A 22,458-nucleotide genomic window follows, 5' to 3' on the forward strand; every position below is an offset into this window, starting at 1 on the left:
TTTATGTTTTTCAAGTATTGATTAGACAATATTTAGTTTGTGTGATGACATTTTCATTGTACAAATCTTTTTGTTTCTTTATCGCATATTTTACATGGGTTATTATTTATTAAACCAAACAATTATTTATTTAATTTTTAAAAACGTATTCTATGTAAATCCATATTATTTATTTATTAAACCAAACAATTATTATTTTAATTTTCTAAATCGTAACTAAATTTTGGGAAGGAATTTAAAATTTTGGGAGGGAATTATGGGGGGATTTTTTCCGCCAATTTTTTCTGTCGGCTATACCCGATAGTAATGAAAATTTTCTGTCGGTTTATATTTTAAAAAATGTTTCTGTCGATTTTAATCAATAGTAATAAAAATTTTCCAAAATAAAACCACTCCATCTCTTCCTTGCATTCAATGTTTCAACGTCTGCAAGTTTTCTTACATATTTTTATGTCTCTGAAACTTGTTTGTTGATCTTTCTCTGCCGGTAATCCCGCCGAGTTTCCCTTGGAGAATTCTGTATCAGAAACACCATAGGCGGTACTGCCTCCAGACTCTAACTCATTAGTTAACTACGCATAATGCCGATCTCTTGCATCTCTAAGATTGTTTATTTATGAGCATGCGACATAACCCATATGCATATATATGTTTTGACTTGTGGGTTTGTACAGGTTATGGATATAGCTGCTTCTGCTTCTGCTGGTGGCGGTGGTGGACCTGGTGGTGCTGCTGATGTCCACCATTCTCGAGAAAAGTATGATGTGTTTAACACCATGGCTGCTTGGCTAGTTGATGTTAACACCATCAAGATCCTACCTTTCCAGCTCCCCACTATTGGTAATAATCTCTCTCCTTCTTTTTAATTTCGTTGTTCTGTTCGGTTTTCGGTTTCAGTTTGCAGTTCTATATTTTTTTGGTTTTCATGGATGTATAGCTAACTTATTTTTCCCCTATTTTGTTGGGATTTCTTTATTTTAGGACCGAATGATGTTCGAATTCGAATTAAGGCTGTCGGCATTTGCAGAAGTGATGTTCACTACCTCAAGACCATGAAATGTGCAGATTTTGAGGTTAAGGAGCCGATGGTGATCGTACATGAGTGCGCTGGGATCGTAGGTAGACAAAGTTGGGAGCGAGGTGAAGCATCTGGTGCCCGGTGACAGAGTGGCGTTTGAGCCCGGCATCATCAGCTGCGCACATTGCCAGCAGTACAAAGGAGGCCGCTACAATCTCTGCCCTGTGTTAACATCAATTAGGATTATTTATTCAATTATTAGTTTTGTTTATGTTTATTTAAATTGTCCTTTTTATATTTTTTTATTATTAATATATTTTCTATCGGTTTTATCCGACAGAGAATGCTCTTATCTATCCATTATTAATAAATTCTTTGTCGGTTATATCCGACACAAGTTCTATCAGTTTTAGAGTATTTTCTATTGGAAAATTTATTTCCTGACGCTGGCAATTCTGTCGCTTATTATATCCGCCACTGCATCTATTTTTTGTCGAATTTTGCTTAAAATCCGACAATAATATACGTTTTTTGTCAGTTTTTGGCGCACCAGTTATAGATAATTTTGTAGTAGTGTTATAAGACAATATTCTGGAGTTATTTAACCTATAATGTAAAGTACTAACATAATATATATAATTAGCTATATAAACCATGCACTATAGTCAATAACATGGATCAGTTTTGTTCGATAGAGAACATGATTTGTGTTAATTTTACATATATAAAATAAATAGGTAAACGGTTATCCGTTTATAACCGCGGTTAATACCCATAACCACCCATTTAAAATTCACAGTTAAACGGTTATACCCATAACCATTTATTTATCTAAACGGTTATCCATAACCATAATTGTGAAATTTAAATGAGCGGGTAACCGCGGTTACTCATATCCGCGGGTATTTTGCCCATCCCTTCAGAGATTACGCGCATGATAATTGAGATGGGTTTTAAACCTACGAAGCCTATGAAGTTGTATTGTGATAATAGGACTACGATTATTGATGCACACAATCTGGAGCAACATAATCGAACCAAACATGTCATCGCTTTTTGAAAGAGAAATTAGAGACCACACCTTGGGTAAGCATTGTTCTAAAAATCCCCAGATGGCGCTGCCTAGGCACTAGGTTACTGATCACCATCCCGATTAGTCCCTAAGCGTTTAAAAATTAAGAAATGACACCTACACTTGCTTAAGCGTCCACCTAGCCCGCATAAACCAACCTAGTTCGCGACTCCCACTTAAGCCAAAAATTGATAACTTGCATTCTGCATTTTATTTTTTCATAAAAATGTAAAGGACTTGTTGAATACTTTAATAAACACTCATAATATGCTTGTTCCCTATGTTTTCAATATGTTCTAATACTTTATATTTTATTATGCAATTTATGTATCCCAATATAATTATATGTTTTTTTTTTCGAAGTATAAATAAGCACTTATCCATATAATATATATAATAAATTTACTTAAATCCGCCTAGTTCCTGTCTAGCCGCCTAAGCACTAGGCCCCAACCAACCATCGGACTAGCGTCTAGCGTCTTTTAGAACCGTACAGGCTTGGACAGAGGAAAGTCCCTGAGCAAAGTGACCTGGAAAAATACCATACAAGATACTACTATGTTAAATATGCAGATAGGTTCTCCAGAGAGGTTTGGATAGAGGAAAGTTGTCCTTGAATTGTTCTAAAATTTATTTTTCTTCACCCTTTAGTTTTCTGTTCCGGTCTACAGCTCGTTACTTCGCGATGCTTAGTTGACAAAAACAGTAACTGAATCTGAAATACATTGGTACAATGTCACACAAATTAGTGGCAGAGCTAGCTCACGAAGCCTGCAAGACACGACAGCGGTATTCACCCAATGCCCAGATGGGGAAGATATTCCGGTATGCAGCATACGTGATCATACAGTTCCGGTTGAAGACACCCATGATTTCCTGCAAAATAAAATATTGAAGGAACAAAAAAATTAAAACGTATTTGCCAGCGTTGCTTCATTTCCGTAAAAGAGTTACTAATGTCCTAAGGTTTAAGTTGCATTGCACATCTCTGGCTTGACATGGTTTAATCTTAGACTGCACGTACACTTGTCCGATACGCTAATCCTTCACTAACGAGTTAAGCAATCTTATTAATTTCATTTGTTCATATCCTAATACGTGAAAATCTTGTTTTTCGAGGAAGTATTCACTAGAAACCCAAAAGACAAGCAAAATGCAAATTAGAAGAGGCTTTAGAGCACTTGTTCTGAGGTTATGGATCTTAAATGGTACATAGTATTGGAACAAACAATGATGTACCTCTTGAGGAAAGTCTCCATTCTCCATTTGAGAATTTATCAAAAGTCTAGCTGCACGGTGCAACGGTGTTGGGTCTCTCTCAGCCTGCTCCAATGAGTAAGACACCACAATAAGAAAAGTGCAACCATTATGAATAACACCAAGGAAAGCAGTGAAAAGCCCAATCAGCAGGGAGTAAGTTTTATGGAGTTGACCGTTGGCAGTTTTAGAATTGTTAAGTTGGAGTGGCCAGATTTTGTGTGTTCTATGGTATTCAGTGTCTAATGAATTGACTTGTTTAGACACACTTCTTTTTTCTTAACACGGGATTAAAGCATGGATGTATTGGACTCAAATTGTTCGAACTCGAAACTAAAGGGGCTTATGTGGGTCTGATAAAGTGCTGGTAGTATACTGTGAGTTTCGACAGTAGAGGCTTTGTTTGTGTGTTTGATGGATTTCTGGTCCATTTTAGTGGTGTCGATGTTGGTAAAATATGATGAAATTATTTGTTCTCATCCAAAAGAATAAACACCTTGAATCAAAGGTTGTGAAACTATATGTACATGAAAGTATTTGGTAAAACTATATGCATACCTGGCCAGCATCAATAAGAGCCAACATGGCCCATCCAGTATTAACCACATGAGACCTATCACCATCAAGATTTGTGTACACCTGTATTGCCACCTCATACAAGACGCATCCCATTACTATCAAAGTTACAATCTCTTCGAGAGTCTCTTTGTTGACAAATGAACGTGTTATCGCAAACATCATGAATACATTGTAAAAAGATATGCTTTTTTTTTTGGGTAATCAAAATATATGCATTTTCAAAAACAAATGTTAGAAATATTCAAACCTTGCTAACCTGTTCTCTTTTAAATTAATGATAAAAGTTTTACCAAAAGAAGGCAAAGGACCCAACACTCTGATTCAGAGAAGGAAAATAAAAGCTTCATTTAGATTCAGGATTTTAATACACAGAGACACTACAAGCATATGTATTGTTATATGCTTTTATCGGAAACAACTAGCAAATCAGACGGTATTTGGCCTTATACCCTAGCAAACAAGCACACCAAACAGAATAATTCCTAACACTGATTAATTAAAAAATAATCAATTTAAAGGGATTACGAGCTAAAATGAGGCATACAACAGAGCTTGTAATTCAGGATTGATGAACTTAATAATTTATAGAAAATATTTCAAAAATAAGAATGATGTAAAATCAATGAACTTGCCTTGTTTTGACATGATAGATAACTCTCTGACCAGCCACCAGAAGCAAGTTGTTTTGATAGCAGAAAATCACAAGCTTTCCGGATGCTGGAACTATTGTTATAATTTTTTCCAGCAGCCACCAACCCTTTTACGCCAAACCATGTACCATAAGTGAAGCAAACCCCCCAAGAACCATACCTGTTTAGCAATTTTGGAAATAACATAAAAAGCATGCACATTGATTGATTGAGCAAGATCTTGGAACTACTAGATCAGAGAATAAGAAAGCAGCTAAACAGAGCTTATAGAGAAAGAGACATGGGGCTAACCATGAACCATCAGATGCTTGTATCTTTTCAATAAACTCAACAGCTTTTTTGATACAGCTTTCTATTTCTTCTCGCCGATGACTAGGATATAATTTCTTAAATGATACCAGAGCTTGAATAGAAGCTGAGGTACATTCAACATACCTACAGAGACATGCCATAATTACTTATTTGCTAAACTAAGTAAACTGGAAACGAACAAAAAAGAAGATATAAACGGATGCAGTTCAAGGTGCTGGTATCTTACGGATAATCAATTACAATGTCACCGAAGGTTTCAGCAGGGTTGATCAACTGGGAAAAGAAAAGATACAGTGGATTAGGTTAGTTCTCCATTATCTCAGGGGGTAATGGTAGCTTCAACTTAAACCATTTTATGAGTCATGACTCATGACATACAACAGTGACTTTTTCCAGTTTCAAGTAATATTTAACAGAGAATAAATTATAATTTTTCCTAAAAGAAAATGTTGAGAGCATAAACCACATCGATGGTAAACTTTTCTTGTACATTTTCCATTGTTCATGGAGTGGTTTTCACTAGTTTATAAACAACAGAACCTGTGTAAGGGGTTTGATAATATGCAATCACAAAACGAAGAAAAACATGTTTTCCCTATCTTTCCAGATTATGTTAAGATGGAAATGAGCACAAAATACAAATGTGCATGTTCCTTTTCAGTCGCTATACAGATTCTAACACTTATGGAGGGAGGAGTTATTATGGCAGTCATATTACTGAACGTGTTGATGCACAAAACCGGAGGTCTTGGAACAACGTAAATCCGACCGTGAATCTGCAAGTAATGTAAATAACACAAGATGTATCGTGGTTCCACCCCAAGGTTTGGGCTACGTCCACACTGATATTGTATTTATCTGAAAGGTGAGGGAGAGAACCTCTGAATATGAGAGGGGATGTGAGAGGGGTGAGAAGGCTTAAGAAATGGCCTCCCCTAATTGTGAGGGTGAGGAGTCCTTTTATAGAATAAGGACTCCTCACTTATTACATATTTACCCATTCCTTTATTACATAATTACATTTAAGTCCCCCGAGTATTTGTATGAGATCTAAATACGGAGACCCTAAGTATGGTATAAACAGTAGTTCCCCAAGTCTTCAGTCAAGAGAGTCTTTTGGCTGGAGACTTGAAATTCAGTCCATATGTGGGCCGAAGTAACTAGATGTCGTCTAGAGTTGAATACTCGATATGAGGCAGTGCTCAATGTGAAATGAGGCTCAACTAGATGTAGCACATGTTGCGAGGCTGCTCGGCTTGTGGCTTATGTTGCTTTGGTTAGCTCGGCTTCTGGCGTTTGAAGGTGAGGGAGTCCCTTTTATAGAATAAGGGCTCCTCCTCAATACATGAATGATGGGCTAGAGTTGATGCTTTCTAATGATGGTGAGGCAGCCCATTTTATAGAATAAGGGCTCGCTCCTCAGTACATGAATAATGGGTGCTCTCTAATGAAAGTGAGGGAGTCCCTTTTATAGAATAAGAGCTCGCTCCTCAATACATAAGTTTAAGTCCCCCGAGTATTTTTTATGAGGCCCAGTTGAGGCCCGATTTATGGTACATAATGTAGTTCCCCAAGTCTTTGGTCAATAGAGTCTGTTGGCTGGAGATTTTAAATTGAATCCATGTATGGGCCGAAATGGTGGTTGTTCGGAGGCGGTATTTGTATACCGTCCACTGAAACTTTGTAGGTGAAGCTTTGCAAGTGAAGCTTTGAAGCTGAAGCTTTTGTAAATGAAGCTTTTGAAGCTAGAGCTCTGTAAATGAAGCTTTTGAAGCTAGAGTTCTGTAAATGAAGATTTTGAAGCTATAGCTCTGTAAATGACGCTTTTGACGCTAGAGCTCTGTAAATGAAACTTTTGATGCTAAAGCTCTGTAAATGAAGCTTTTGAAGCTAGAGTTCTGTAAATGAAGCTTTTGAAGCTAGAGCTCTGTAAATGACGCTTTTGAAGCTAGAGCTCTGTAAATGAAGCTTTTGAAACTAGAGCTCTGTAAATGAAGCTTTTGAAGCTAGAGCTCTGTAAATGAAGCTTTTGAAGCTAGAGCTCTGTAAATGAAGCTTTTGAAGCTAGAGCTCTGTAAATGACGCTTTTGAAGTTAGAGCTTTGTAAATGAAGTTTTTGAAGCTGATTGACATGAGCGATGCTCATGAATGTTTATGTTGATTGACATGAGTGATGCTCATGGGTGTTGTCATGAGTGATGCTCATGAATGTTGACATGAGTGATGCTCATGAATGTTTATGTATGATTGATATGAGTGATGCTCATGAATGTTTATTTATGATTGACATGAGTAGTGCTTATGTATAATTTTGAAGTACTGGGCGTACTTTTGATCACCTGGTTGGTGGTAATAGCAGCAGGCTGTTGAATAAATTTGGAGTCCTGGACGTACTTTTGATCACCTGGTTGGTGGTAATAGCGGCAGACTGCCGAATAATTATGGAGTACTGGACGTAATTTTGATCACCTGGTTGGCGATGATAGCGGCAAGGTGCCGAATAATTTTTTGTAGTACTGGACGTACTTTTGGTCACTTGGTTCGTGCTATTTTGGGCTTATAGGCCTTCGCTCTCCACACAACATTCCAGCCCTTATTTTGGTGTTTTATTTTTTATTTTTTATTTTTTTTATTACCCTCTGATGGGGTTTATACAGATATCTCCGAAAGATAAGAAAAATAAATTACATCATTCAAAAATAAATCCGACCCTTTGCTCAATGGATCACGCTCATAATGCCATCACCACCGCAATTATCTTCTTTTGCTTTACTTTCTCTTTTCTGCTTTCTGAAATATTCTCCCAACGACATGATCTTTTTTCTTTTTCTTTTCTATTCCTTTACCTTGATCTCTCCACCTCCAGACACACTCGCCTTGGTTGTGCCCATCCATTCTCACTTCTCTTTTTCCCTTTTTCTTGCTTTTCTGTTCCCACTGCTTTTCTCTCTTTCGACAAGATGATGGATGGAAATGAAGCTTTTGTAGGATGACCCCAACTTCGAGTAGTGTCCCCATGCTTTTGCATGTTTATTCCTTGCTGCTCAACCAAGAAAGTGGAGGGAAAGATGCCCGATCTGCTTATAAACATTGTAATTCGTAGACAGGTGGGACCAGTCCGAGCTTGATGAAGGAAAGCTTATTGGTGCGATTGCCGATGATGCGGTTCTTGAGCTTTCTGAGAGCCTTGAGTTGGACGTCGAAGTGGGGTGACGTCAGCCGGGTCAGGAGGTTCGAGTGGGTCCCACTGGTTGAAGAGGCGGAGGTGGAGACTGAGGGTGAGGCTGCGGTGGACATCGCCGGCGCTTCTTCTCATCCTGCTTGTTCTCAAAGTACCTCATCCTCTTAACCTCCTGAATAACGCCGACCTTCATGACCTCCCGCTGGAACCTGCCGAGCAGCCGCTCCTCAGGCTTGTTGTCGTCGACAATCACCTGCACATTGTACGCCGACTTGAAGAAAAGGACGTTGGCGTGAGCCAGAGGGGCAAATCACAGACTCTATCAACGAAGAAGAGTAGAGTGGGCCCCTTGGGCAGCCAGTAGAACCAGCCGGTCTCTGGGCTTCTGGGTCTGTAGAATGGAGAGCTGGGTCGGTGGGAGTTTGGGTTGCAATGGCTTTGAGAGGCTGAGGAGGAAGAACAAGTTGCAGAGAGCGGATGAAGTAGCCATGGATGATGATGTAAGAAGCCAGTTCTGGTGGCTTCGACAAGAGAGATATCTTGAATAGGAGAAGTCAACATCCACTTTGTCGAATTGTATCGACGGACCTCGTAGCCATTCCTGACCTCGACTATGTCGAAGATAGGACACTCTATGTTGTTACATGATGGTGGAAATATTACCAAACTGTTTTTAGTTTGTGGCCACAACCCCAAGTTCAGATTGGAGAGAAGGCTCAAGAAAAATGAGAGCTTAAACATGCTAAAAGAAGCCATGGATGAGTAGTCGTTGGAGCCGGAGTAGGAGAAGAAGCTCCGGTCACACCGACATCGATGAAACCACGTCGGAGATAGAGGAGGCTAAAGACGACGAGACAAACGATGGCGTTTCCTCGTCCTTCGTCGCACACATGCGCTGTTTGCTGTAGAAGCAGCTACAAAGAGTAAGTTATCATAGCAATTTCTCAGATCTTGCATGTCCTGAGCCGCCTGAGCGAGCTCATCGACCTGAGCCAATGGTAGAATGCCTCTCTTATCTTTGGCATCATTTTTGTGCAGTTCGAACCTCCGAAACATGCTAAGCGAGGTCTTCATTGCCGTGATGAGCTTTATTGTCGTGATGAGCCAGATTGCACTTCACCACATAACAGTGGCCTACTCGATGCTTTACTCCACGAGGCAAAAGCTCTTAGTAGTGCGAAGAATCATTCATCTGAGTGGGACTAACAGCCGACGAAAATGACTGTTTGGTTGGCTGTGGCTGAGCAAGTGTATCCTTCTGTGCTTGGAACTTGTGTGCATGGCGGAGTAGGTGGTGGCAGCTGAGAAAAAAGAAGCAGAGCAGGGCGGAGGAGACCTCAGAGTTTTGGTTCTCATATTTTCTGCTTTTGGCTTGCTGGGATTTTGCAGATTCACGGCGGAGGTGAAAAATTGAGAGAGAACCGACATCACTTTTCGTATCGATTCCCACAGACGACGCGACGCCAATTGTTGATGCACAAAACCGGAGGTCTTGGAACAACGTAAATCCGACCGTGAATCTGCAAGTAATGTAAATAACACAAGATGTATTGTGGTTCACCCCCAAGGTTTGGGCTACGTCCACACTGATATTGTATTTATCTTAGAGGTGAGGGAGAGAACCTCTGAATATGAGAGGGGATGTGAGAGGGGTGAGAAGGCTTAAGAAATGGCCTCCCCTAATTGTGAGGGTAAGGAGTCCTTTTATAGAATAAGGGCTCCTCACTTATTACATATTTGCCCCTTCCTTTATTACATAATTACATTTAAGCCCCCCGAGTATTTGTACGAGATCTAAATACGGAGGCCCTAAGTATGGTATAAACAGAACACATGCCACACAAATTTGAGCAGAACCCACCAAAATAAAATGATGAAAAGTGAAAGATAATTGGGAGTCATTAAAATGCGACTACCTCCAACCAACTGTACGATCTTGTGAGCTCATATGTTGCAAAGCCACCATCACCATTCTGCAATCACATTATAATAAATAGCTATCAGCGATTAAAAACTTTCAGATCATAAATCAGTTATTACAGAAAAAAAGCAATGATGATTGTTCATAGGGAATATGCATATGGGGAAAGTACAGAAAAAAGCAACGATGAGTATTCGTAGGAAATATACGTATGGGGGGAGAAGTGAGCTTCATGATCAATTAGCACAGTTCACATTTTGATGTAATAATAGGTCAAAATAGAGAAGGCATTGTCACACACATAAATGCTCTCCTGGTCACTCACACTTGAATTCGATATCACGGGAGGAGAATAAACGGATGTACTTTTAATGTTTTAATCTCAACTTTGGATATCAAATCCAAGGGTGGGTGACCATGAATTCTTGGCCACCAGATGACCAAGAGAACGGAACTCGCATAGCTCATTGCAACTCACCCTCCACATTGGAATTTTAAGGGTAACTAGGTTCATCTGTGGTTTCATCCTTCACTCTCTAGAATTTTGTAATTAAGAGTTGGAAAAATTCAGGTAAGGTTCTAGGTAGGTGCAAGTTAGGATACTGATTTTAAATAGGTACTACAAAATCCTGCTGCTTCTGCTGCTGTGGATGCTGATGATGATTATCTTGACATTATTGATAAATTTATGAGGTATTGAATCTAGAGATGGACAAATCTAGCATAGAAATGGGAGTGGAGCCTCAGATAGAAAGCTTAACGAATTGAGAATAGATATCTTATATTATAAGTTAACCTTAGTGGAGGACTGATGTAAGTTACCCTTCTTTTATCGTTGTTAATGTTTATGATCTTCAAGAAAGGAATTTATTATAAAGGCGAAATGGAAATGCAATAGCCAAAAATTCTAGAAAATCTTAACAAAATTGATTATTGTGAAGTTTGAAAAGGTTCTTGTTCAAGAATTGTAATCATCTTATACATAATAGAACTTTATAACAGTCATACTGGTATGCAAGCTGCATATGTCCCACTTCTAAAGTCATCATTGAGTGCATTAATAAGTAGCTTTAGAGATGCCATGGGTGGTAGAAAATTACTACACTTATCTACTTCAGAGTTCAGACTATCATGGCCTGAGCTAACCTGTAATGAGAGTATGACATTGACAGCATCATAAAGCCGCTTTGTATCTAGTGGTTCACCAACAATTTCTGATGGAATTTTGGACAATGATAGAACAGCCTGAAAAAGAAAGACTTAGAAATAGTGAACAATGAGTAAGCAGATACAGTGTGTTCAACTGACCAACACTCACTTTCAATCCTTCAGCAGTGCAGTCTGAGATGGGCCATCCATGATCAGCAGTTGAGAAAGGCCAAGCACCCTTTGAAATGTGGCGATACCAATAGTCAAGATCACCGGGACAATCTTCTAAAACCTTGAGAGAAAATAAAACAGTCAATCATGGATATGGCGGGCCCATTAAAGTGTAACAGTATTAAGAAGCAAACATGAACTTGGATGCACAAGGTCACCACCTGTGAATCTTTTATGTATTGATGTCCCTTTCTTAGAATTGAACCAAATTCTTCTATAAGGTTGGTTGCGATAATTGCTTGAACAGAAAAAGAAGTGTCCCATGCCTGGCTTCCATTATACCCCTGCAGTAAATTCATAACATCAGGTTACTTGGCAGAAAACTCATCAAAAAATGCTGTTTCAATAAGTGCTGTAAAACAAAGTCAGCATAACTGAGTTTATTAAAAATTTCAGACTTTTTGTCTCGGTAAGAAGGAACTCAATGCAATATCTGGATAATGAATAAATCACATTTTGAGGCTATTAAAACTTCAAAAACATGCTCAACTTCCTGGCAATTGTATTGTATATGATCATCACGCATATTTTTGTAGAAAAAAAATTTTACATTATCATGTTATTGATGACTACTGAATACAATTAGAAAGATCAATTATGTAGCAAGTTTTATGATAAGCATCCCAAACAGCTATAAAGTGTCAATGGATGGGATATGTTCCAGAAATATGGAAGAATAGTTAAAAATAGTTGAAGGTAAGATGGTAGTATACAGACCTGCATTTTCATGCCATCTTCAGCAATCCATAGGTAATCATAGATTCTTGGAATATGTAACTTGAAAGCCTCTGAATTCGGATCTTCTGCCCAACAGCAAAGCATATTTAAAACCTGCAATCCGCAACAACCTCAAACTCTAATTGACATGTAGAAATATGCAAAAGGATTGGGAGGAACTTGAACTTCAATAAAAAAACCAAAATGACAAACTAATGAACAGTTAAAACAGTCATCCAGACAAAGGACCAGATTTATTAAAGATCAGTAAAGCATTTAAGAACCTAACTAATAAACTATTCTTGACTTAAAAATTTTTAATAACAGCATTATCATCATAACCAACACCAAGTTTGGCAGGCTGAAGAGTGTGAGTGAAAATGGGGATGGAAAGATAGGTGAGGAAAAAGGACAATTGGGTGGAGGAAGAGCCTCCAGACCCACCAAAAGCATACAAAATTAACTGAAACCAAATAAAGGACTAAATGTAATCTTTTATATTAAACTATTCTTCCTCTCTCCTTCCTTTCAACCCAACAAGAGGAGGAAATATTTAAATCCATCTCTCTTTCTATCATCATCCCATGTCTACTATCCTTTTCCTCCTTCTTACTCTCCATCACCTCTTCCAAATGTAGTATAAGTGGCAGCACTAAAACATTACGTTTGCTCCCCTTAACAGACAAAGTTTAAAAACAAGTCTGTACAGCACCGAACCACTGGGATATGTACCTTATTCACAGGTCCAATGCAAATATAACGAGTGTTCTCATCTTCATAGTGTATGTGCTCAATTGCAGTGCGAAGAGCCTTTTCTCTCAACTTCTTCCCAGGCCAACGCAGCAAGATTGGCTCAACAGCCATATGAAGAGAGGACCAAAGTATATCCTGTACGAGGGGGTGTGGATAGTACAAATCTTCCTGCAAAAATTAAAGAAACTAAGTTTCTAGTAAGCAAAAATGAGATCAATGAGAATGGATACACGAATAGTTGACCATATTCCAACTAATGGAACAATATAAATATTGCAATCTGCTGATTATATCCACAAGGTATTTAGATGCATTCCTTATTTTTGTAATAAGAAAGAAATGAATTTTCTTGTGACAAAAATTAGGATCAATGTCAAAGTACAGACAGATAGTTCCGTATACCAATTGATATAACAATATAAACATGCAATCTGCAACTGCTGACTGTAATCCACTAAGATGTTTGGAACACATTAACTGAACTTTGCTCGTGAATGGATCATTATTTTAATAGAAACACAGTGATACATAGTAATAGGTAGAAATAAGAAAAGAATATACACAACTATAGTAAAGCTATCAAAGAAGTAGATAATAGCAGTCAAATTTGTTACACATAGATTTTAGCACTGATTTGATGACATGATTAGTTTGACCAACCTTTGCACACTGGTTGCGTGCCTCATTCCAATCTATTTCATGGTAGGGGACATTAAAAAGTTCTTTCCTCAAAGACAAAACTGTCGGTGTGATTGGGCCAACAAACCTCTTCCCATAAAGGTAAGACATTGGCAGATAGACCATCCGGCAGTGACACCACATCCTTCCTGCAGAGTAATGTGCAAACCATTTCTCTGTTATGGTATTTACTAGACGGTCAAAACAATTATTCATGCATGCCGCAAGAAATCTTTATGTGAAATTTTACAGCTGGAACTTCAATTTGATTAAACAATAACCACACTAGTCGAGAATGGTGGCAGTTGAAATCTCAATAGTAGGACAAAGAACACAATATTTAAACTAAACTTTGAGAAGTGAAGAAGGCCCAGCAGAATAGAGCATATTCTATTTATTGTTAGAAGAATGCTATATCACTGGCAAGATGCTAAAAAAAATCAACCAGAGGTTGATCACTTCAAAATTGATGCCGATGAAATAAAAAAAAGGCTCGGAGTTAAGCATAAAATGTATGCTATTGAACTAATATGACCACCTAAGCTGTGTTGATTGCCATAATTGATAGTGCACCACAAGTTATGAGGTCATGTCTCTATCAGCCACGTTAGAGAAATTGCAGAAAATGCTTTTTTCCCCCTCTTGTAAGAAGCAATCACTTATTCTTCTCAAACACAGACACAAATACATACAGGAAAAACACTCATACACATAGAATGAACAAAAGGCAAGAACCTGGATGGATAGGGAGCATGTATGGAAGAAGCCATATCTCAGGGGGCAGGGGATTGTTGCCAGACCATTCAAATGCTCCAAGTACCTATTACCATCCACCAATGCTACAATGATTAAATACTGCACTAGATTGAGTACATATAGAACTCTTTCCAGCACAAACTAGTAAAAGACGCGAAGGTCAGTTATTCCAACAAGATAAAGGTTAAGTTCTGAACTGATAACCACATTTTCCCCCACGACGTAATTGCAGTAGCACCACCATGGTCCAGAATCCATCTACGCCCACTCTGCATGGCTCCTTGTCCATCTTTAGCTCCTTCACCAAGCAACCTTAAAGTAACATAAGTCAAGACACTACCAAACATAGTACTCGGGCCCTCGATGTGCAATCCCCACCCACCATCTTTGTTCTGCAATTAAACATCTCTAAATTAACAAATTTTGGTCCCACGTGCAGAAACTCTACAATACGAGATCTCTGATAAACAAACAAAAGTTTAGCAAATAATAAGGTACCAGTGAAAAGGTGCATGTGCCCCAAATTTAAAATCTAAATTGATCCTTGCCTGATGATTGTAAAGGTATCGACAGATCTCCTTCTTATGCTCATCTGATAAAACTGCATTTAATGCCCCAGTGATAGTCAAAGTAATCACCTGATCATTTGATGGGAAAAAAATGTCAGGAATGACAATGATTACATTTATCATGAAAGAAAAAATAAAAAATTTTAGCGGCCTCCAGTGTACTTTTATGTTCCTGAAGGCTAAGAAATTGATCTAAAATACAACCCACTCCATTTTGGGATGACCTGGAATATTTTCCGCAACAGAAGACTTTGCCATTATCAGCACTTACCAGGCCAGGAAGTAGAAACATAGGACCTCCATAGTCCCCGGGCCAATGTCCATCATGGGCTTGAAGTGTTGAATGGTAACTTATACCCCTTCTTACTGTATTTGTCACTGCCTCTTCAGTCACATCTTCAGTTTCTTTTACTTTGACCTGGGGTAAAACAGCACGGCCTGGGTTCTCCTTGGAAAACTATATTTTTGTGAGGAAAGATAAATGGTTATAAGGAGTGATGGCATTTAGACATTATATAAAAATAACTTTATGTACAAATGTTTGAGCATTAACAATCTCATTCACCATTCCCCTCAGAGCAAAGCAAAATAAAAAATGAATATGTCAAATGAATAGTCTCCCATGAAGCTCTCTCAACATGTTTTTTCTCAAGAAAAGATGATATAAATCTCTGATGATTTACACAAAAAAGTAATCAAGGAGGCAGCTTCATTTTCTGGATGAGTTAAGCAGCCGGTTGTAAAATCTTGACCACTATTCTAACTACAGAAGGACAGGAAATTTTAGATTTTATCTTATATAGGAGACGTGTAAATCTATTTTATATTAGAAAACTTAAACGCATAATTAATTTTGCAATAATATTGGACAAGAGGTCAAAGGGAAACCTGTTTAGAGGAGTCTTCTGCTGTTCAAACTTAATAACTCTTTCAATGTAACCCACAAAAGATAAATTTCTTTAAACCAACACTAAAATGTTCTTTATGGAAATGCAAAGGTGAAGGCTTATGATTGCATATTCACTAACCTTAGAACTCAAGTCACAACAATATCACCTATAGCAGTATATTGTACAGAAAGAACCAGTTTATGTTTAATTATTCCACCTATTTAATGGAAAGCACTATGCTTCTAATAAGTTATCTTAGAGCTCAGGCAATGCTTTTAGATAACCAGAAGTACTTGTGGTAATGTTTGGCAAAACATATTTAAAACTGATTTCTGGAAAAACACCCAGCATGCACTTCTTCAGGAAGCACTTCCAAGTTATTTTCAAGGAAAAATAATTTGTTGTGTTTCTAACAAAAGCAGTTCAGCAAAAGTGCTTATGAAAGGGGCCATTACACAATATGCCCTTTGCATTTAAAAATAAAAAAGATGAAAGGTATAAAGTATAAGGTGTACAGGATTTATCATTGACTACAAGTAGATAATTTTTTGCAGGGTGCTTACTGCTATTTAGTTCAATTTAGTGATTCAAACTTTAAGTTATAACCAGTTTCAGAATGGTTAAAAAGTGGTAGTTTTAGAGTTGACCACATCTAGTTACACACTGGCTTGCACTTGTTCCTGTTGGTAGAATTTGAATTTCAGAAGAGCCTAGCTCAAAGTACTTCAGAAGTTTTTTCAAATGAAATTACAAACAAAATGGCAATAATTTGACGTGGTGGCTTGATATTAATAAATATCTCAAAAACAAAATAGTTGCTAAAGGAGTCAGCTGCATCCTAACAGCATAACAATTACGATGTTAACAGTAGAGAGCAGGTTGAAAACCATCTATAGAAAACAGAAATCAACGACTAAACTAACATTATCATAATTGTTTATCCACAATTTTGCTATTGTTGACTCTTAAGACTTTGTGACTTTTTCTGAAGCAATTAGATTGTCAAAGATTAATAATAAAGACAAGTCCCCACTTAGTTTACAAAACTCATCCAAGACAGACAACCACTTTAGGAACTCTTCTGGAAGACTCAAAGTCTCAGAGTGTTCGCCGCAACCACGAGACTGTTAATCTGTTATCACCTATCAGATCAAAACAAAAGTACCGTGATGCAAACAAACCCACAACCAATTAGCTTTCCAACCACACCAACTTCAAAAAAATACTCATGAATTTCCCTTTCTCCACCACAATCTCACAATTCAGTCCACCACGCAATCCATTATTAACTGATTACTCAGTCAAACCAAGCTCTTTTTTCTTGTCAACTTCAACTCTAACTCCCTAACATATAATATCACAACAAACAATATAAAATCCATACATTCACAATCAAGCCTTCAAGAAACAACTATAACCATGAACCGAAACCAAATTGCGAAAAATCCAAGCAACCACTCTCGAAAAAAGCAGCAGAGCTTTCGTTTTCATCAAACCAACAACGCAATCAATCGGAGAAAACAAACAGAGCAAAGAACTACCTGAATGCGCATGAGCAAATCGGAGCTGTGCTTCTTAGCGAACCGATTGTTGTGGTAGTTCTCGCGAGCTCTCTCAACCTCGAGGAGCTCTTCAGGGGTACCGAGCTTGGGATCGAACTCCCAGACTTGCCTGCCCACATGGTTGTTGAGTGTGCGCAGCCATGGACTCCCTCCCTCCGCAATCTTGAGCTTCCACATTTTCCTGTATTCTGTTTGGTTCCCGGGGAAAAAAAAGAAAAAAAAAAGAAAAAAAAAAAAGAAACCCAAATGCCAGAAACAGCAAAAACTTTAGAGAAAATCAGGCAAAAATTCGGAAAAGTCGTTTGCTTTTTTGGGATATTTGAGATCCGTAAAGCAAATGCTTAATGCTTAAGCTTTTACCAGATTGCGATTTTCTCAGTGAAATGTAGAGAAAAGTTGCAGAGCGCGTCCAATTCAATTAACTCTCTCTCTCTCTCTGTCCCCTACTTACTTGGTGACTGAGACGTTTGGAAGAAGGAAGTTGGAGGAGGCATGTGGCAATTTGGATTCACAATTTCACAGAGTGGGAGACAGAGAGTGTGACAGACAAATACACCGTGATTATTTTTGGCTGCATTTCAAAACAATAAAAAATCATGATAAATTTGAAGCCACGAGAGATAAATTTTTTAAAATTGAGGACTTCTTAATAAACAATTTAAGATAAATGGTTATGGATAAACTCAATAAATAATTAGGATTAATGGTTATGGAGAATCCTTCCAGAATGTGATGTAGGTGGGTTTAGGAGGAGATAAATATTGTGACTTTTTGTGTTAACGATACACTCTTATGCAGATAAAACGTTTATTTATGCGGTTGTTTTGAGATGATTTTTATATTATTTTTTAATTGCTTACTCATTTTTCTTTTTTTTTTCGTTATTAAATTGAATAAACCAAATGAAAATAACGGTTATTATTAGATAAGAGTGTGTGAGATAATAAAAATGTGTGTATATCATTTTCTATGATTGTATATTGACACAAGATAAGATGACACGACAACAATGTACATGTGTCATTTAAGTTATGAAGTGTGTTATTCACACGCCCCTTTTACTTTTTAGGGTTTAGATACACACCCACTTAATTTGAGATCATCGGATCGACTGAATTAAAAAATATTAAAAATAGAAATTAACAAAATGTGTATGAGAAGTAAAAAAGAAAACATTTATAGCATACCCTTATATTATTACAAGGGCTAGCACTTAATATTACGGTTACTCCTCAATTATAAATGAAAATTTTTTAAATTCAAATTTTAAAAATAATAAGTTTATAACCAATTTATTCCATCATCTTTTACTTTTAATATATTACTTTAAATATATGGTTATATAAAGGTTTCTGCTCTTAACCATTTGCAGAATTATTAAAGGTTTCTTGCTCAAGATCCTCAAAGGATCCTGAAAGTTTTAATACTTTATTAGTTGACACGTGAAATTTAGGAACGTAGAGTGTGACAATGTTGACTGTTCCCACTGTCATTGCCTCGTGGGGTTTTGAGGGGCGGATCCTTTTCTTTAGGGTCATAGGATTCCGTAATCTTAAACGTTAATCGTACATTATGCGGTCAGTTTTCGTTAAGTATATTTTATATTTAATTTTAAATTTTAAAATTTTAAAATAATTTATGATCGTATAATGTAAAATAAACAGTCACGATTACAAGATCTCTAGAATCCCAAAAAAAAAAATAATGCGAGGATCCTTTTCCGTTTTGAGGGAATCTTTGGATATTGAGAGAATGTTTGGATAGTATTGGATCATGATACAAATGGATCTCCATGTGTCAAGCCATGTGAAACACAAGAAGTTGGTTTGCACGAGACAAGACTTGGTATTTAGAGTTTTTAAGCCACGGATCCTTTTGGTGAGAATTCTAAAAATTCATAAATTATGTCTGTTTATCGTATATCGTACGATTAATTTTTGTCAGGTACTGTTTGTATTTGATTTAAAAAAATATATTTAAAATGATTTCTGACCGTACGATGTAAGATGAACGTATATGATTTACGGATCCCCGGAATCCTCACAAAGAGGATCTGACAAGGATTCGGATTCGTTTTTTAGGACACACCTCAACAAAATCCATGGAAAAGAAAGTATAAATGGAAGTTGAAAATGATGATAAAATTGAGGTTTCTCTATAAAATTAATTTGTAATATGAGAAGTAATCTAATTGTTTATATATACATGCACAATTTCTTCTTTTTTTCGCTATGTGATTCATATTCTTGACATAAGATACATATCCTCACCAAGAATCGTATAAAGTTAGGTTTTTTTTATTAGCACCCCACATTAAAAATTTAGAGAGCTACTAGACCCATCACATTGTCTTATTTTCTCACCCACGTTATAATCTCACCCACCTTAAAAAGTTAAAAAATTTAAAATGATATTTTTCCACCCACTATTATTCCCAAAATAACCTTTAATATATATGTACATATGAAATTATAAAATTTTCTCTTAAAAAATATAACAAATAATATGTAAATGAAAACCACTAAGGTCTGCAAATTCAAATGGAAACGACGGAGATATCCAAATTCAAATGACATACACACAAATTATTCTTCTACCTTTTCAATGGAAACATAATCTTTTACCTCTTCCGTAGAAGCGTCATCTTTCTACCTGTTCAATGAAAAAGTCATCTTCTAAGTCCATTGCTATTTTTTTACTTTTTCTGAATGAAAGGAGATGAAAATATGAGTTAGGGTTTAAGGTAGACAAATTGTCTTCCATGCCCAACTTTTTTTTTTTTAATTAAGCAAAACAAGATAATTAATGTCCTTATCAGTCTTTTTGTAAATGGACAAATATGTGATTAAAAAATTAAAAGGTGGGTGAGAAGATAAGACATTGGAGTAGGAATAACATCACTCAAATCAGTTTTAACGTGTATAGTCCAAAATTATTTATCCTCTTCAATACTTCAACTCTTTTTTCTCAAAAGCACTTTCACCATCCTTCGTAGAACACATCCACTGATGACTGATTCATCAGGGCCATTGTTGACCTTTATCGTCAAACGTCTCTCAACTAGTTGTTGGCAAATAGGGTAGCGGTTTGTTTGGAATCTCAAGAGCTTGTCACACACATGCATTGCAGCAAGAAAAGAAGTCCAACTAAAAATCAGTCGAGCGAAAATCCACCATAAATTACACTCAGGTTGATTAAAGTAGATTAGTTTTGCGAATATAGGATAGATATCGAAGTCATGGGCGGGATGGGATGCCTCAGCCTTGATAGCTATAAGATAGATATCCAAGTCAGCTACTTTCAGTAACTTTGTATCCTCAAACATTGAGAAGTTAATCCCAGTTTTCGAGGGGCTGCCTGAACTTCTGGCCCAGACAGTGTTCAAAATGTATAGTCACAGGTGGACGAAGGCTAAAATGTATTGTCATTTCTGGAATTCACCTGGGGGCTGCTTGAACTTATGGCTCAAACCGTGTTCAAAATGTACTGTCACAGGTGGATGAAGGTTAAAATGTATTGTGATTTTTTGGACACACACTTTCACTGATCCACTGGTCAGAAAAAAGTTGAGCAAATCCTTGTTGCCAAAAGATAATTTAGGGGAAAGAAGTGAACAAATCCTTCATGACATGAATGATTTTGTATCAAATGGCATAAGAAGAAAGAAACCATTATGAAGAGAGTGGAGTGTATGTAGAAAATGCAGGGTGTATGTAAAAAATGTGGAGTGTATGTAGAAAATGTAAGGTATATGTTGGGAGTGTGGGGTGTGGGGGTATTATGGAAAAGTACGTGAGGTGCAATAAGATAAATTTTAATTAAAAAAACATATATGAGGTGTGTTAAGTATATGAGGTATATTCAACAATATGTGAGGTGTTAATATAACAAGCCTAAAGTTATCAATCATATTGAAGTTGAATAAGATAAAATGATGTTATCACGTAGGGATAACATGGATGTAGTTAGCAGAGATGTATATGGTACATGGGTAAATTGTTTATGGGGTTACATCATGTCAAAGTTGGTCTTCCACCCTCTTAACCATATATTTTATATGAATGACAATTGAACCAATGATGTCGAGCCATAAATAATCTTTAAAATTCTAGAGCTGCAATGTGTACTTTTTTCCTGAAGAAGATAAGAATGCTCTTATTAAATTGGTAAGGTACTCATTTAAGTTCAATCTCCCTGAAGACATGAGCAACCTACTACGACATCATCAAACTCTTTTGCCCATGGCAAAGACAAAGGTCAAATGCATTAAAGATAGGGTTAGTTACCAAATCCTATCTTTAATACTCTCATAATTGAAGATCAATTTAAATAGAGAAGGAATCTCAATTATATACAATCAAGATACTTGCTAGATAATTCCAAGATATTATCTCATAACTAATATATTTGAGATTAATCTTTCCTCATTCATTACACGGATAATTCACATTGGCCAATCGGATGCAGCCATGTGTAAGGCAAGACCCTAACCCTATGGCTAGACCTAGCTCTATAAATATCCCATCTCCACCAATTTCTGGTAATCTTTTGCTACGCACTTAAGCTTTCAACTCTCTTTTCAAAGAAACTGACTTAGGCATCAGAGATCTATTGGCTAACCCCCTCCAACTTGTAGGCGCATGAGGCTTTGGCCTTGATCAAATGTGTTTAAATTGTTTTGTAGGTACAATTTTGTCAAGACTAAAGACGACGAAATTTTGCTACAATAAATTGGTGTTTTCATTGAGAGCTCGATTTAATATGCTCGAAAAGGCTCTCACATTCATTCTTTGAGATTTTCTGTTACGTTGAATTTCCCTTAGACTCCTAGTTATTGAATTTTTCCTAGAAAAGTTCCTTGATCAATCCTTGGGAAAAGGATACAATGGTAGGAAATTATGAAACCACGACATATAGAACAACCTACCTCGAAGGATACAGACTGGAGGATGGAGACCAAAACATGGCTTGCGTTGACGCTCTTCGAGGCTTAACACAACGACAGAATGAGCCCGACCGTCGAGGAGCACCACCGCTGCCCACTGCAACCCAGCCAAATACAATGCCCACTGCAGCAGCAACTGTTAGAGATTTCAATAATAAATATATAAATTATTATATATATGACTTGGCTGCGTTGTGCAGCATGTGTGTGTGTGTGTG

The 22,458-nt window shown here is 37.1% G+C and overlaps 2 protein-coding genes across 3 annotated transcripts; one reads left to right on the forward strand and one right to left on the reverse strand.

The window, feature by feature from the left end:
* The first annotated feature begins 417 nt into the window (after positions 1-417).
* On the forward strand, positions 418-1,424 carry LOC108172290 (sorbitol dehydrogenase-like). The gene is made up of 3 exons (XM_017329678.3): positions 418-540; positions 675-840; positions 982-1,424. Exons 2-3 carry the CDS (start codon positions 678-680, stop codon positions 1,161-1,163), a joined length of 345 nt encoding a protein of 114 aa, XP_017185167.2. The 5' UTR covers positions 418-540; positions 675-677; the 3' UTR covers positions 1,164-1,424.
* Positions 1,425-2,382: 958 nt separating this feature from the next.
* Positions 2,383-17,870, reverse strand: LOC103416907 (cycloartenol synthase 2). 2 transcript variants are annotated; one of them, XR_011576972.1, is made up of 20 exons: positions 17,656-17,870; positions 17,275-17,483; positions 15,115-15,300; positions 14,823-14,912; positions 14,472-14,666; positions 14,254-14,338; positions 13,501-13,667; positions 12,820-13,008; positions 12,088-12,201; positions 11,532-11,654; positions 11,309-11,431; positions 11,137-11,235; positions 9,986-10,042; positions 5,115-5,161; positions 4,868-5,011; positions 4,559-4,736; positions 3,906-3,986; positions 3,330-3,413; positions 2,735-2,966; positions 2,383-2,620 (listed from the first exon to the last, which is right to left on the reverse strand). XR_011576972.1 is itself a non-coding variant. In XM_070815094.1 (19 exons), exons 2-19 carry the CDS (start codon positions 17,470-17,472, stop codon positions 2,853-2,855), a joined length of 2,274 nt encoding a protein of 757 aa, XP_070671195.1. In that variant the 5' UTR covers positions 17,473-17,483; positions 17,656-17,870; the 3' UTR covers positions 2,688-2,852. The 2 variants fall into 2 exon arrangements, 1 of the variants encoding a protein (XP_070671195.1); XM_070815094.1 differs by lacking the exon at positions 2,383-2,620 and having other exon boundaries at positions 2,688-2,966.
* Positions 17,871-22,458: the final 4,588 nt, after the last annotated feature.

The sequence above is a fragment of the Malus domestica genome, chromosome 16, assembly GCF_042453785.1.
Source record: "Malus domestica chromosome 16, GDT2T_hap1".
Taxonomy (NCBI): Eukaryota; Viridiplantae; Streptophyta; class Magnoliopsida; order Rosales; family Rosaceae; genus Malus; species Malus domestica.

Excerpts from the sequence above, each read along its gene's own strand:
- LOC103416907 (XM_070815094.1), bottom strand. The coding sequence starts at position 17,472 with ATGTGGAAGCTCAAGATTGCGGAGGGAGGGAGTCCATGGCTGCGCACA. Across the intron at positions 14,913-15,114 it reads TGTTTCTACTTCCTGGCCTG|GTGATTACTTTGACTATCAC; the intron begins GTAAGTGCTGAT and ends TCAAATGATCAG. Across the intron at positions 5,012-5,114 it reads GACATTGTAATTGATTATCC|GTATGTTGAATGTACCTCAG; the intron begins GTAAGATACCAG and ends ATGTCTCTGTAG.
- LOC108172290 (XM_017329678.3), top strand. The coding sequence starts at position 678 with ATGGATATAGCTGCTTCTGCTTCTGCTGGTGGCGGTGGTGGACCTGGT. Across the intron at positions 841-981 it reads TTTCCAGCTCCCCACTATTG|GACCGAATGATGTTCGAATT; the intron begins GTAATAATCTCT and ends TCTTTATTTTAG.